The sequence below is a fragment of the Idiotropiscis lumnitzeri genome, chromosome 18 (assembly GCF_059441095.1).
Source record: "Idiotropiscis lumnitzeri isolate Australia: NSW breed Sydney's pygmy pipehorse chromosome 18, RoL_Ilum_1.0, whole genome shotgun sequence".
In the NCBI taxonomy this organism is placed as follows: Eukaryota; Metazoa; Chordata; class Actinopteri; order Syngnathiformes; family Syngnathidae; genus Idiotropiscis; species Idiotropiscis lumnitzeri.
Window position 1 is genome coordinate 10,630,787 of NC_142408.1, and position 14,427 is coordinate 10,645,213.

General features: G+C 41.0%; 1 protein-coding gene across 3 annotated transcripts in view; it reads left to right on the forward strand.

Annotated features, from left to right (window-relative positions):
• LOC148319468 (transmembrane protein 132C-like) overlaps window positions 1–11,405 on the forward strand; it is a 127,305-nt gene extending 115,900 nt beyond the window's left edge. For all 3 annotated transcript variants that reach the window (XM_088281652.1, XM_088281654.1, XM_088281653.1), the window contains 5 exons: window positions 2,374–2,517; window positions 4,115–4,323; window positions 6,665–6,962; window positions 8,055–8,246; window positions 9,353–11,405. In XM_088281652.1, the coding sequence (XP_088137778.1) occupies window positions 2,374–2,517; window positions 4,115–4,323; window positions 6,665–6,962; window positions 8,055–8,246; window positions 9,353–10,420 (1,911 nt within the window). In that variant the 3' untranslated portion in view covers window positions 10,421–11,405. The remainder of the gene's footprint in view (window positions 1–2,373; window positions 2,518–4,114; window positions 4,324–6,664; window positions 6,963–8,054; window positions 8,247–9,352) is intronic.
• The last annotated feature ends 3,022 nt before the right edge of the window (window positions 11,406–14,427 follow it).

The following is a 14,427-nucleotide window of genomic DNA, read 5'->3' on the forward strand; positions in this document are numbered from 1 at the left end:
AGGAGGGGTTTACTTTAGACGGCCAGGCGGAGCCCAATGAGACGCAGGGAAATTGGAGTAGAAAAAGGCTCTCCACTTTGTTCTCTCAGTGAATTTCATTTAATTTCTAAATGATGTGCTGGCTATTACATGAACTATATCAGTCTTCAATCAAAAATATTTCTTCTGGATCCAACTCTGCTTGCGTGTGCTCTTTACTCGCCATCCTTTCATTGTTTTGTTTTGTTTTTCCGCCAGTAATGGTTTATTGAGTGAAAGCAGACATCACAAAGACATAAAGCACAGCATACGAGGCCCGTCTTCTCATAGGTGTTTAATAGTCACGCAAAAAATGACTAGCGTACCTCAGTCTTGCGATGTAATTATAGGAAAATTGCTTCATTGTTCATCGGGACAATCGAGAAGAGTTGTTATGACGGTACTCGTATTGTGTGAGTGCAATTTAGTTTGATAGAAACGTTTTCATTCGGTTTAGATTCAACTTGAAAGAATAAAGTATCCTATGATTTGATTCTGATTTACAAATCAAATGTTCAAGTTTAATTATGTTGGAGTGAATTTAAACTGCCGCCAACAACTTTTATTAACGGGACAGACAGTGTTTTAAGTAACATCTTCCGATTATTATTTGTTAAACAGTTGAATATTAATAAAAGACTCTTTAAAGACTCTTTGTGACAAATCGGCATCCTTAATAAATGTCACCAATGTTGCATAATTTCGCTAATATTATTTATAGCCCTTAAGTGTCACGCATCTATCAGAGCTATGTCAGAAAGGTTCTCGGACTGCTGTTTGTAAGATTTATTAAAAAAAAATAAAATAAAAATCATTCTATGAGTGCATGAGTCATGACTGAGAAGGCTGTGAAAGCATGTTAGACTCCAGGGAGATTGCTTCAAAGGGGTAAACTTTGAAGCTAGAACGAGAAATATATGTTCTGTGATTCAAGTCCGAGAACTTTACCTCGTAGATTTAATCAAGCATTTATGTAATGTTAAAACATTTAAACATTCCTCACGCATACTCTATAACCAGAGCTGGGCACTTGACCCTTTTTTGCCAGTCAGTCCCCCCCGCGCGCCGGCCGCTAGCTCGGTACCTATCTGACCCTCCGGCCTTATTCCTAAAAACAGATCGTCCCCGATCCTGTTCCTCATTTTGCTTTATTTCATGCCCGAACCCATTTGGATATTTTGTACGAACTATGGCAACATCTTGCGTGAAATAATACGTTGTGCTGCAACCATCCCTTTTTTTTTTTTTGTAGTCCGTGGCATTTTTAGGTTCATCATGATCATTGGGTAGCTGATGCCTATCCTAGTGGGGTAAGACACTCTTGACTGGTCTCCACCCAATGGTATCAATGCAAAAAAAAAAAAAAAAATCCTAAATATACTTTTTTTTTTTTTTTCCTGTAGCAAACTAGCCTTTGTGAATAAGAGGCAAACTGTCTGCATTTAAGCCTTGAATGAAAAGCCCCTTATTTTAAAGGATCAGACAAAACCCCCATCACCACCATAAAGAGCTGTCAGAATTATTCCTTTCCTCTCAAAGCTTTAAAGGACTTTGAGTGAAATTGAGCTGCGGTGAGCGGGAGGCGCCGTCTACGCCAATCCTCTACGAGCATCACGCTGAGGGCTCAAAGATTAACACCATTGTCTTAATTGATCTCATTATCCCATTCCACTACTTTAATGCGTTTCGCTTCTTCATGCATCTTGATACCACTGCAATGAGCGCAGTGACAGGAAGTATTATTGTTTAGTTTTTTTTTTTTGTGTGTGTAATTGCTGCATAAAGACTGTGCTCATCTCTTGTGGCTGATTATGCCTATGCACACAATAAGTATGCAATTTAGTTAATTAAGTGACAAGGCACTGTACTGTATTATGCAAGCTATATATTGGAAACTCCAAAGTCCAATAAAACCTGTTGTGATGCTATATTGTCATTTAATTAGATTTTTTTTTTTTTCCAGTGTCCTAAGTGTTGCCGTCAAAAACTCTTATCTTAAACCTGTACCGGATGCAATAAAATCTTCAAGACGAACAAGGCACTCTCGAGCCGAATGTACTGGCCAGTTTCAGAACGATCGGTCCCAGTTATGGGTCAATTTATTGGTCCTCCAACAGAATAGTGAACCATCAAGCACTGCTAAGAATACCACAAAATGGCTACGAATATTAACTATTTTGAGCGGACCTGATTCAATTTGTATTGTAGGATGAATCTGAAAACAGATAGTTGTGTGTCCCTTTCGCAAACGCCGCTGTAGTGTCCAGTACTGCCTCTTAAAAGAAGACATAATTTGTATAGAAGTAGAAGACCGTGAGAGCGATCAAATGTGAATATTTCTGTTTTTTCTCGCAGGACACAGAAATCCTTAACACAGCCGTCCTCACCGGTCGAACAGTCGCTGTGCCCGTAAAGGTTGTCACCGTTGGAACAGACGGGGCGGTCTCGGATGTTACAGAGTCGGTGGAATGCAGGTCGACCGATGAGCAAGTTATTAAGGTAAGTGGCGTGTCTGTCTACTTTGAACACTGTGCACTTGTACTTAAAATCTGCCCGCCGCATTTGCAAATTTGGCGGCAGATAATTTGTCAAAGCTTACGCCTGCTGGGACCACATCAAAGACCAGTGCAGATTTTCATGAGGTTTTACCCGGGGCACAGACAGATGTATTCTGAGCGCCACAAATGTGCTTGGATGTCATTTTACAGCAGGCATCCAACCCTCTGACTGGCGAAAAAAAAAAATAATAGAATTTATCATCATTTTTTATTTAATTTAATTTATTTTTTTTTATTTTCAGTGAATAACACCCACTCTAATACATTAAAAAAAACACTATTTTTTTCTTTATTTACACTGTCAAATACGGTCCCTTGTTTTTCTGGCATTGTTAAAAAAAATAATAATAATTATTATTATAGATTATAGAGCAATCTGGGCTGTTTCTTTGAATTAGCTCTAGTTTTCTGAATTGAGTTTTCAAATGAAACATGATTTGCATATAGAAGGCTCTCTGCGACAACACATACCATATTTTACGATATTGCATCAAATTTGAAAGTACTGTGTGACAGGGGGCGTTTTTGTCGCAGGCCACCTTGTTACAGATTCGCTCACTGGGTGGTGAAACCAAATAAATATTTAATTTTAGATCCATTTCCAGAATGCCTTTTATTTCTAAAATTCTGGAAAAGGTGGCGCACACACTCTTAAGATCTTTCTTGGATGAACACGATGTCATGGAGGTTTTCCAGTCAGGTTTCGAGATAGTTAAAGCCGACTGTAGTCCACAGATATGACACGCTTGCAATTTTAACGATCAAATTGACAAATTTCAAACTAGAAGCGATGAAAGTCTGCTGTTTTAAGCGCAATAATCATTCTGTCAGAAGCTCAACATCCTAACCACCGGGCGGAACCGGAGGTGTCACTTGTATTCTTCATTGCTGTGACACCATCTCCCAATAAATCTGCCAAATTTTATGCAAAGAAGACAGATGACAGTCTCGCTGACACCCGTTTGTTCCAAACATTTGCGAGTGTTGTCCAAATGAAATGTAAAGACAGATTGTTAAGTATTCGACTGTGTCTGTCGATTTGGCAGAGGGATGCGACGTCAGATGAGGAGATTTTGGCGTTTTCAAGAGAAGGACAGATACTTGTGATGTTGTGGATCGTATGTCTCCATGCTGGAAGTACATCTGAGAACGTCAGCCAACTTGGTTGGAGTTCAAATTCATCCCACCATTCACCAATTTAGCTTGAGCTTATGTTTTTCCTTCTAGCGGGATCAGACACGTCTGTTTCTTCTCCCAGCTCCATCTGCTGTGTTGGACCGCAGTTGTCGTTCTTGCAGCGATTTTTAGCGTGCACGCACAAACACACGGCAAACGTTTTCATGAGCGCACATACCGCTGAAATAGTGACTGGAACTTGTGTACTCGTATTCATCTCCTTGCATGGGAGACCATTCCACAAAATGGGAGCTTGACAACTGTAATATTGTTTTCGCTCACTTTTTTTTTTTTTTTTTTTGCCTTTGCCAGTTTCCGTCATATTCCTGTCATTCTGTCTCCCCCGCTTTGTTGGATTCAAGGTGTCAGAGAGATGCGACTACGTGTATGTGAACGGGAAAGAGACTCGAGGAAAGAGCAAGGTGATGCTCAACTTCACCTACAGCTTCCTGAGTGCACAACTGGAGATGAGCGTGTGGATGCCCCGCCTCCCGTTGCTGATCGACGTGGCCGACCCTGAACTCAATCAAGTCAAAGGCTGGAGGGTTCCGGTCGTTACGGGACAGAAGAGGTAAAGATGTCCTTTATTAGTCCCACAATGGGGAAATTCTTCGTCCTGGGGACACTTTGGGAGCGGATTGGTTGGGTTTCACACAAAATAAAGCTTTTTGTCCAAGATTTTCAATAACTACGGATATAATGCAAATCTTTTTATATTGTAAAGGTGGTCTTTTTTTAAATCCATTTGAAAATGTAACAAAATAATGCAAACAATCCACCACATCAGGGGTCTTCAGTCCTGTTCCTTGAGGGCCGGTGTCTTGCCTGTTTTCAATCCCTCCCTGCTGCAACATACATGATTGAAACGATCAGGATCTTTATCTAGCTTCTGCAGACCTTGCTGATTATGTGATCATTTGAATCAGGTGTGTTCCAGCAGGTTGAGTTGGCAAACAGGCGGGACACTGGCCCTCGATGAACAGGATTGAGGACCCTTGCACAATCGGGATTTTGGTTGCCATCGCGATCAGCCAGTTTAAAAAAAATAATAAAAAAATATTCGATCACAAAATGGAACAATCTATTTAAACAACTTTTATTTTATCTATTGGATGGTTGAACCCCGCTATTTGTTGAGGATTGGGACCGGAACGGATTGAATTTTCCATTGAAAGGCATAAAAAACAATTAAACACAGAAAAGTCCAAAATTGTCGATGAACATTGAGTAGACAGAAATGGGGGATTTTATTCATTTATTATTATAATTATAATATTGATCTCTTGCATTTCATGGTTCAGGTTCAATTTTTATTAGGTTGGTGGTTGTGTTTAGTTCAAAGCTAAGTTGAATAGTAGTTGCAGGGGCATATTGTGGCCTTTTCATTTTGAATGACGATTTTTTAACTATTAATTTGTTATTGTTCTTCGTGATTGCGATAAACTAAAGTAGTGATTGATCAATAAAGCATCTGTTATTGTGAAAGTGAACGGACAACAACATTTATTTTTCATTTATGTTTTAACAAGGTTTGTTTGGTTCAGTATTGTAATGCATTTTTTCATAAAATTTCCATGACTTTCAAGTAAAACCTTTGGTTTTTAATATATTGTAATATATAGAAACAAAACTCTGAGTAAAAACTAGACGCCCAATACGCATTAAGACATGAAGATAACACCAGTTGAGATGGGAACACCCCAGACAACATTAACCTCTATGAACAAGTAAAATCTAGAAAAGAGGTTCTCTATGAAATTCATTCCAATATTTAGGGGGAAATTTTGATGATTCTTTAAAAGCTCATTGATGGATGGATTTTGTTCATTTAACTGCAACACCTTTGCGTGTAAAGGCTTCCATATTTGTGGTGAAATCTTTGCAATATACATTCAATGATATTCATATAATATTCTGCAGCACTAGGATCGGCATATGTACTTTCATGTCACATTATAGTGCTCATTTTAATTGCTTTGGACCCCACTGGGGGGCACTCTAACACAAATACAGCACCCCCCATTCACCACCCTCCCTTGCCCAAGGCTGATCAGGGATTACATCACAGCATTGTTCATGTGCCGAAGAACCTGATGTTGATATTTGTCTCATTTACCCCTCGGAATCTTTGATGGTTTACGCAGTGCCCTCAACATGACCTGACCTCAGGCGTTAATCTCAGCTCACTTTCGACTGCTATGATGTGGAGGAGATGCTGAGGCCCCGTTATCGGAGTGAAGCCAAGCGATAGGACCACAGCATGTTAACCTGCCATCTTGTTTTTCTGCTCGACTGGCTGTGACTCGTTAGACATAATGGAATCCGTCTCCGTCATCCCCCGTATCAGCACTTCCTTCGCCAGCACCCAACCCCCTCTTGGACCCTCACCCCAGCCACCTCGTAGCGAGAGATCACAGGATTGCGGGCAAAAGCTCCAATGCAATATTTTGACCTACACCTGACTCTCCATTTCTTTATTTGTACGCATTCATACCTTAATCAACGGCGTAGACCGTGTCAAAAAATGTTTCAATTAAATAAAAGGCCAATGTGGATATTTGTTAAAAACCTCAAGTCTCAAGGAGCGCGTTTGGCTTTGAAAATATATATTATTTTTTTTCCGTCTTCCAAAGGGTACATGACACAAGCGGAATAAAAGGCAGAGAAATTGCCAAATATTAGATGGCCTTTACAACAAAATGAGAATGCAAGCGCAGCAGCAGGTTGTCTCTTGAAGCTGTTTTTAATGGATTTTTGAAAATACCGAGAGGCCTATGACTTTCGGGTGGTCAGAAATCCAGCCGGCTCCACGACAGATCAGAGAAGCTTTGACTGTAATAATGTCACAGAAACGAAAGGACTCCGACCCCTTTGCTGTATTGTACTTGATGTATACTTGCTCTCGCTTCAAGGTACGACGATCAGGAGGATGGCGACGCAGCTGAGGAGAGGACCGACACCTCCTGCGTACCTCAGTACCAGAGCACCACGCTGCAAGTTTTTACACACTTTGTGTCAGAAAGTGAAGAGGTTCAAGACACTGGCGATGAGGATGAGCAAGGCCAGCACAACTTCCTGTTGGGCAGCGACTGGCAAGTAGATGTGACGCAACTGGTGAAGGACTATCTGAAGGTGGATGACACAAAGATTGCTCAACTGTGGGACGGCCAAGTTGTAATCGGACGAAGCGCCGGAATGACCAAAGTGCAGGTAGTGTGCGCGTTTTCCTGACATTTCACCTGGCATATTTAGCTTTCTTTTCATTATTGATTGGGATTGTCATTTTTTCCCCCCCGTTATCGTATAGCTCACAAAAGACCCTGTGTCCCTAGAAAATGTGTTTCCGTACACAGCATCTGGATCACCCCTTACCTAAGTAAAATCTCGATTGAACGTAAAGGATTCAAATTGAACGTAAAGAATTCAAATGTCTTTCCCAATAAGGATTTGTGTAGTTCACAAAAAGTCACAAAATAATTTAAACTAAATTTGAGTAAACATTTTCGCCAATAACATAAAATATAGACGAGAGTGCTTTTAAAAAAAAGATTACAGGTAACTAAAACTAGATCTTGCGTCAATAAAAGTTTCGACTCACCACGCTGTAAAAAATGAATAAATAAATACTTACCTTTCGGCTGTACATGATTAAAATATGTTAAAATTTTGTAAATTTCTACTCTTTTTCTGAAATATATTCAACTTTAATTTGAGTATGTTTTAATTTTTTTCTGACTGATGGTGGATTACGTGCTCTCTCATTCATCTATTAGCATGCTATGTTTATGTAAAGCTAAGCCGTGGCGGTTTCTGATATGTGTGGCCGCAGGTGTACCCTTAGGCCAAAGGGTATCTCGCATTGAGCAAGCGCAGATCACCACTGCATCCAAACGGTTTCTATCGTATAATAATTCTAGCGTTTAAATGCAAAATAATGTTATGCTAGCAGGTGGCCCTGAGGCACATTTAAAATAGCTTCCCCGGGCTGAGCCAGCATATAGAAAACTGTTGGTTTGACCTCAAATACTCAGGAGTGAGCTTTTGGCCCATCTCATGTTTTCAACAAAGAGATTAGCTTTCGGGCTAGTACGTGCACGAGGGCAGCACGGAACGTCCGCCGATTGAACATTAAATGCAAACTCAATGTAAAGTGTATTTTAAATGTGACTGGGATCCATTAAAAAAAAATGTCGAAAAGCTGAACGGGAGCATTCGTTAAAGAAAAATAGCCTATATTGGAGATGAACTAAAGGAAAATACAAATGACCACACTGCATTTGATTGTTGTTCCGTGTCTCGCAGGTGTTGTCGCCTCTGACATCATTGGTCCTGGCTGAGAGGACGATCCGCGTGCTTGATGATAAAGTGAGTGTGACAGAGTTGGGGGTGCAGTTGGTTTCGGGACTCTCGCTGTCCCTGCACCTCAGCCCAGGGAGCAACAGTGCCATTATCGCCACGGCAACCACACAAGAAGTCATTCAAGCGGCCCAACAGGTAGAGCCTTTGGTTTTCCGTCGTTGGATTTCTAGTGAGAACAAAAGAATACATATAGTGCGATACGTACTGTATTGGAACTGAGGCACTCGTTATGTTTGGCTAACAAGTTCACGCCATGGTGATAATTAAAGCTGTGTTCTTTTTATTTTTATTCTCATGATTAACTTTACATTGGGATTCCTTCCCTTTGATTTGCATATACAACCAGTGAACGTCTCTGTTATTGTGATAATTATCATTTCAAATGGCAGTAGGCAACTGACTTTTCCCTTGGAGAGAAAATAATATTTGTCTTCAGGAGATATTTTCTCCAATTTCCTTCTGTCTCTCATATAATTAGGGTGCACTTGCTATTTCCTCTTTTCTTGTATTTTTTAAGCAATGTGCATATTGTTTTTCTGAGTTATTTTCAGAGTTTGTTTGCATACTGGGTTACTGAAGCCTTGGTGAGAGTTCGGAGAAGTAGTTATCGCCTCATCTTATTTGTCTTGTGCTATTATCTCCACACTGTTACTGTAATTTTTTTGCACACAGTTTCAAGTTTCCACTTAACACAAACACCTTACCTTTTGCCCTTAAGGTCACTATGAAGGATAAGTACAAATGTTTGGGGACCTCACTATGAGGCCGTAGAATGGAGAAATTCCCGGGAGACAATTGTCATCATGTAAAATTTCTAATGAACTATAATTATTGCATACTAATATCGAGAGAGCCAACGTTATTCTAGTGTTCATTTTTGTGATTTAATCCTATAGTTATCTGTGTTTTATCTATTACTGCGATTAGATAGCAGCAGTGGTTCCACTTCAAAATATATTGAAATACTTATCACACATTTATAAATTGTCTTTAATTATATATTGAGATATGTATTGCATTATCTTTTAATGGCGAGATGTACACCCCGACTGGCAACCAGTCCAGGGTTTTCCCTGCCTCTCGCCTAAAGTCAGCTGGCACAGGCTCCAGTACACCCGCGACCCTCGTGAGGATATGCGGTATAGAAGATGAATGTATGGTTTGCTTACAAATGTTTTGGTTAATAAAAAAGTTACATTTTGAAAAGAAAACTAAAAACTCCTCTATATTAATTCCCTTAGGAGTCCTTCATCAGTGCCTGGCTACAGTTTAGCGATGGCTCCATGACTCCACTGGAGAATTATAACCCAGCCCATTTCACCCTGACAGCCACCTCGCTGGACGAGCGGGTGGTGGTGGTGCAGCGCAATGCAGCCTGGAGGTGGCCGGTCATCGTGGCGAAAGGCGAAGGTCAAGGTTTGCTCGTGCGTGTTGAAATGAGCATGTCGGAGTTGTGCCTGAATGGAAAGAAGCGCGCCAGTTTGGCCACTGGGATGGCCAACGTTCACGTGAGGTTTGGAGGGCCCGAGGAGCTCTATAAACATTCAGGAGAGCGCCGTACCCGGCCCGATGCTCCTTATTATGGCGGATCTATCTCTGATATGGAAACCGGGCTCATTAACCGTGGAGCTACGACCATCAGGGGCCATGTCCCGGTGAGGGCCAATGGGGGGCGTCTGTCTGCAGACACTGGAGAAAAAATCCAAAGTGAATTCTCGGACTATCCGGATCAGGTTGAGCATCCGCGTAGTCGCAGCACTGATGACGATCTTCCCACCCGAAGAGCCATGACCGACCTGGAGATCGGAATGTACGCCCTGTTGGGAGTCTTCTGCCTGGCCATCCTTGTATTCCTCATCAACTGCATCTCTTACACGTACAAGTACCGAAGCAAGCACCTGTCCCTCGAGGCCCCGGAGACGATGCCCCATTCCCACGACTGGGTTTGGTTGGGCCAAGAGGAGGGATTATGCCTGCAGCAACAGCAACTGGACGAGCTGGGCGGCAGCCCTGAGGAAGGTAGCCAACTGTTAAATGGAGGCGCCCAGCATGGAAATACTAGCGCGGGAGGATGTAGGGATCCCAGAAGTGAGTCGCTAAACTCCCCGACAACCAAGCGAAAGAGAGTGAAATTCACCACCTTTTCCAACATCAAATCCAGTAATGGATGTCCGGTCCTTAGTCCGTTAGCGTTGATGCAAACCAGCGAGATCAAGTGGGTTTGTCCGGACATTGAGCTCGGGGACTCGAAGGATCTTAGGAACTACATGGAAAAGTTGAATGAGAACGCTATCAAGAACATTGCTTAGAACCTGGTCGGCGATTCGGAGAACTTAAGTGAAACTCACCTGAATGCCTTCGGAATGAAGAAGCGAAGTCAAAGGAAATAAGGTGATGAAGAAACCAGACATTGGCTCTTGTTTCACCGTCGCTTACTCACGCACGGGGCTACAACTTTGGACCTGTGGCGACACGAAGGAAAGGAAGAGCGACTGACCACCATAAATTATTTGCCACAGCACCACCACAAAAGACAAAATGTGAACTTGATATTGTTGCTTAACTTAAATGTTTGTTCTTTGTATTTAATTGAGGTTCTGTTTCCGATTCTGTGCGTCCTGTACTTTGGTTTGTTTTCTTTTTATATCATTATGGTTTTATTGTATTGTATTGTTTGTGCTCTGCCTGCTTTTGCAGAGTTGCTGTATGCCCTGTACTGCGAATCGGCAATTCTAGAATCTTGGAAGAATTTTCTATCTATATAAATGCAAAGTTTTATTTAGCGGTATACTATGTACAGTAACAATTTGTATAAATACATTTTCTTCCGTTTTTGCTCTGTCTCCCGAAACCGGATCGATGCATGATGCTAAGGAGGAATGTGTGTTGGATCTGATATCTGGAATGAAGGCGTGTAGATAAGGAATAACGCTGGGGACATGAAAGTATCGTGCTATTTCGGTCAAACATTGTTAAAATGACTTTTGGGTTGGCTTCACTATGTTGTTCTTAGCCGGCCTTCTCCTCTTTGATTACCCTTTTAATTCTGTTACATCACTCAATTGAAGGCATTTAATTTGATTATTTTTAATAGACTCAGCCAATCCAAAAAAAAAAAAAAACAGATTATGATTTCGAGCATCATAGACAATCTCTTATTTATAAGTCACTCCGGTGTACCATCTGTATGGCCCAAGTTACGCACTTAAAGAACTGTATGTGACATTTTGGATTCCTGGAAAAAAAAAAAAAAAGTCTTGACAGTGAATAAACAAACAATCACTAACTGTGAAATGTGGCCTCGTCACTCATCCTGTCAAGCATGTGTCAAGCTCGTCCTTCCTAAATGAATTGTGTCTGAAGGTGACTCCTCTCTGTCACGTTGATGTGTGATTCATTTGCTCTCGCTATAATTCATCAGTCTGTCCATCTGCATTTTGCTTTGCTTATGACAAGAAAAATGAAGAAATCCCGATCACTGCAACAACTGTTCCGTTTTACTTGGCAACACTGCTACTTTTTCTTCATCGCACATAAATGGTGTAAATGTGATGGGGGTAACTGCTGAACCCTTTGCTAATCCAAACAGCAGCGATGACTAGGCCTGAATGACTTGGGAATAATATCTTGTGATTTTTGCTGTTATAATGATAAACAACAGCAATATTTATTAATATATCCAACTTCGTGTTTCATGAAACATACAGGACGTAAACCTGTTCACTGCGTTACGTAAACACTGTCTTATCGAGACGGATGAATAAAATATAAGTTTGTACCTGCTTACAGGGCATAACATCGGATTTCAAAAATAGATAAGTGCCAGCAGCCGATGCCAAGTGGAGCCACATCAGTTCAATGACAAGCAACATCATTTCGTCTGTCTTCAGTTTCATTCATGAAATTACACAACCACGTACAAACAAATGTGTGACACACAAATAGCACACTTTTTTTTTTTGTACCTCACAAGGCCAAAAAGATCAAACACCTTAGATACTCGCCTCAAGGCCTCATGCGACGGAAAACTCGGTGAACCTCGCGCTCACCTTTATTTACAGAGTTGACGTCTCTGTCTGCCTGCTCTGAAGCACTCCGTTTTCAATCAGCAGTCAAATCGCAGCCTTGGCAATTAGCAAATCGCGTTTTATCATGGCGCAATTATATTGCACATGTAATTAATCATTCAGCCTGCGCTCCGACACTCACGCACGCACATAAACAGCTTTGGATCTTGTAAATGAATTCTCTGTGCAAGCTTGTCAGATGATCTCACGTCAAGTTGGGGGTTCCATTAGCCTGTATGCTCACTCTTCCGGGTTTTGTGTGGTGGTCATTTATATATTCCCCGGCGCTGTGCGCATTCAGGTTAACTTTGTGTAGTGAGTCCATACTGCTTTCTCTGTATATTATCTAAGTTTTATTTGATATGAAAATGTTTTATTTGTGGGAAGAAATAATAAAAAAAATACAGTTCCGTATTTTCACAACCATAAGTTAGACCAAATGTTACCTAAATTTTTTTTCCAAAATGTATTGCACCTTTCAGTGGCAGGCCGTGCATTTCACTTGTAGGCCTTTAGTGAAGTCGTACATAGTCCGACTTGAATAAATCTCCCTCATATTCCGATCATTTATGACACCGCGGCTGGACAAATAATATACAGAAACACACTTAAACAATAATAAATGAGTGTTGGACGACCTAGCTTCTCTAGAAAGGTCCGTCTTGAATGTCCTCGCAAGTGTATCTGCAATTAAATCCACACTTTCCCCTCCTTCGGCCATTGTGGTTTAAAAAAAAGCAAGAATATATTTTCCATTTTCGAACGGTCGCCAGTTACGACTTCCGGGTGTGTTGAATCCGCATGGTGCTGCCGCCTCACGAGTGAGTATCCATTCACATAATCTTTGGCAGAACAGATGCCTGCTACTGGAATTGTGAAATCTGCCTGGCAACACGAGCTCGCGGAATTCTGATTGGATGAAAACTCTCACTAAAAATACAACACTAAAATATAATATGACAACTTGAAGAATATGATCATGATTTATCGATTATGTTAGGCTATCAGAGAAGGTGACGCTAGCGGCGCCCCCTGTAGGTACCGGTATCCTGTATCGTGCAGCAAATGAACTCGGAGCTTGCCATCATTCCAACTGTTGGACATCAGTGTAAACAGAACATTTGAGGTGAAGTTGCGAGTGGTGTGTGACAGATGGCGAACACCGCTTTACTGAGACTGAGAGGTTGGGTGAGTTCGGCCATGATTTGTGAATGGATTGTGGAGGCTTGCGCTGACGTGTCCGCTCGCACTGTTCTTCGAGCTTTCCGTCATTTCTGAGGAGCCGCACAGCGACGAGACTCTGGCAAAGAAGCAAATCAACCTCTTTTGTTCAATTCTTCAATAAATAGAATTCTGTTTTAAAATCATAGACCAGATGGCATATGTTTTAACATGCTCGCGTCCAATATTACGGTGAGCCATATTGTTGTGAAAATATGGTATTTAATATGATTAGATTAGACTTTTCAAAAGAGCAATCTGCGCCTGACCCATAATAGAAATGTCACAAGAATTAATACTTATACTTGAGTAAATAATTGCTCCCCTGCCACTGAATGAGAAACTAAAAGAAAACGAGGCAAATAGTAGTTTCAACTGTGAAACTGAATATCATATTTGGGGTCGTAGGGCTAACTTTGTATATGCCCGCTTATTTAAGTGCAAAGTGGGGGTAAAGTTAAACCTCGTAAGCGCCATAAGACAATATTTGGAAAGAACTAGTTCACCATAATCTCACCTCGGTATGCGGACAAGTGCAGCTGAGCGCTTAGAACTCGTGTAACCTTCACAGACAATTAGCCGTTTGCCGACGATCACAGACATGCTCTTCTTTCTCAAAGGGCAAACTAATTAGAGATGTCACTCTTATTACATGGTAATGTGGCATTTCCCAAGCAAGTCACCTTGCCCCCTTTATTAGGAAACATATGAGTCTCGTAACATAGAGGTGAAGTATACCCAGAGACTGAACAAAGGTAACGTTTTTTGGGGGAAAAATGAACTTGGGCTTGGGTTGCCGTTTCTCCACAGCTTGTTGGAGAAATGGTGAATGAAAAACTCGTTAGTTTTCAAAATGATTTTGGTTCTGGGCTGATGGTAGGTTGTGTTTCAAAGTTGCATTCCTATGATTGTTGATTTGAATTATTATTATGAATAATGATAGTTTAATGGGTCAGTCTGGAATTTTGCTGCATGCTCTGAATTGAAAAAACATGCGTACAAGCGTATTTTATTTATTTATTTTTTTT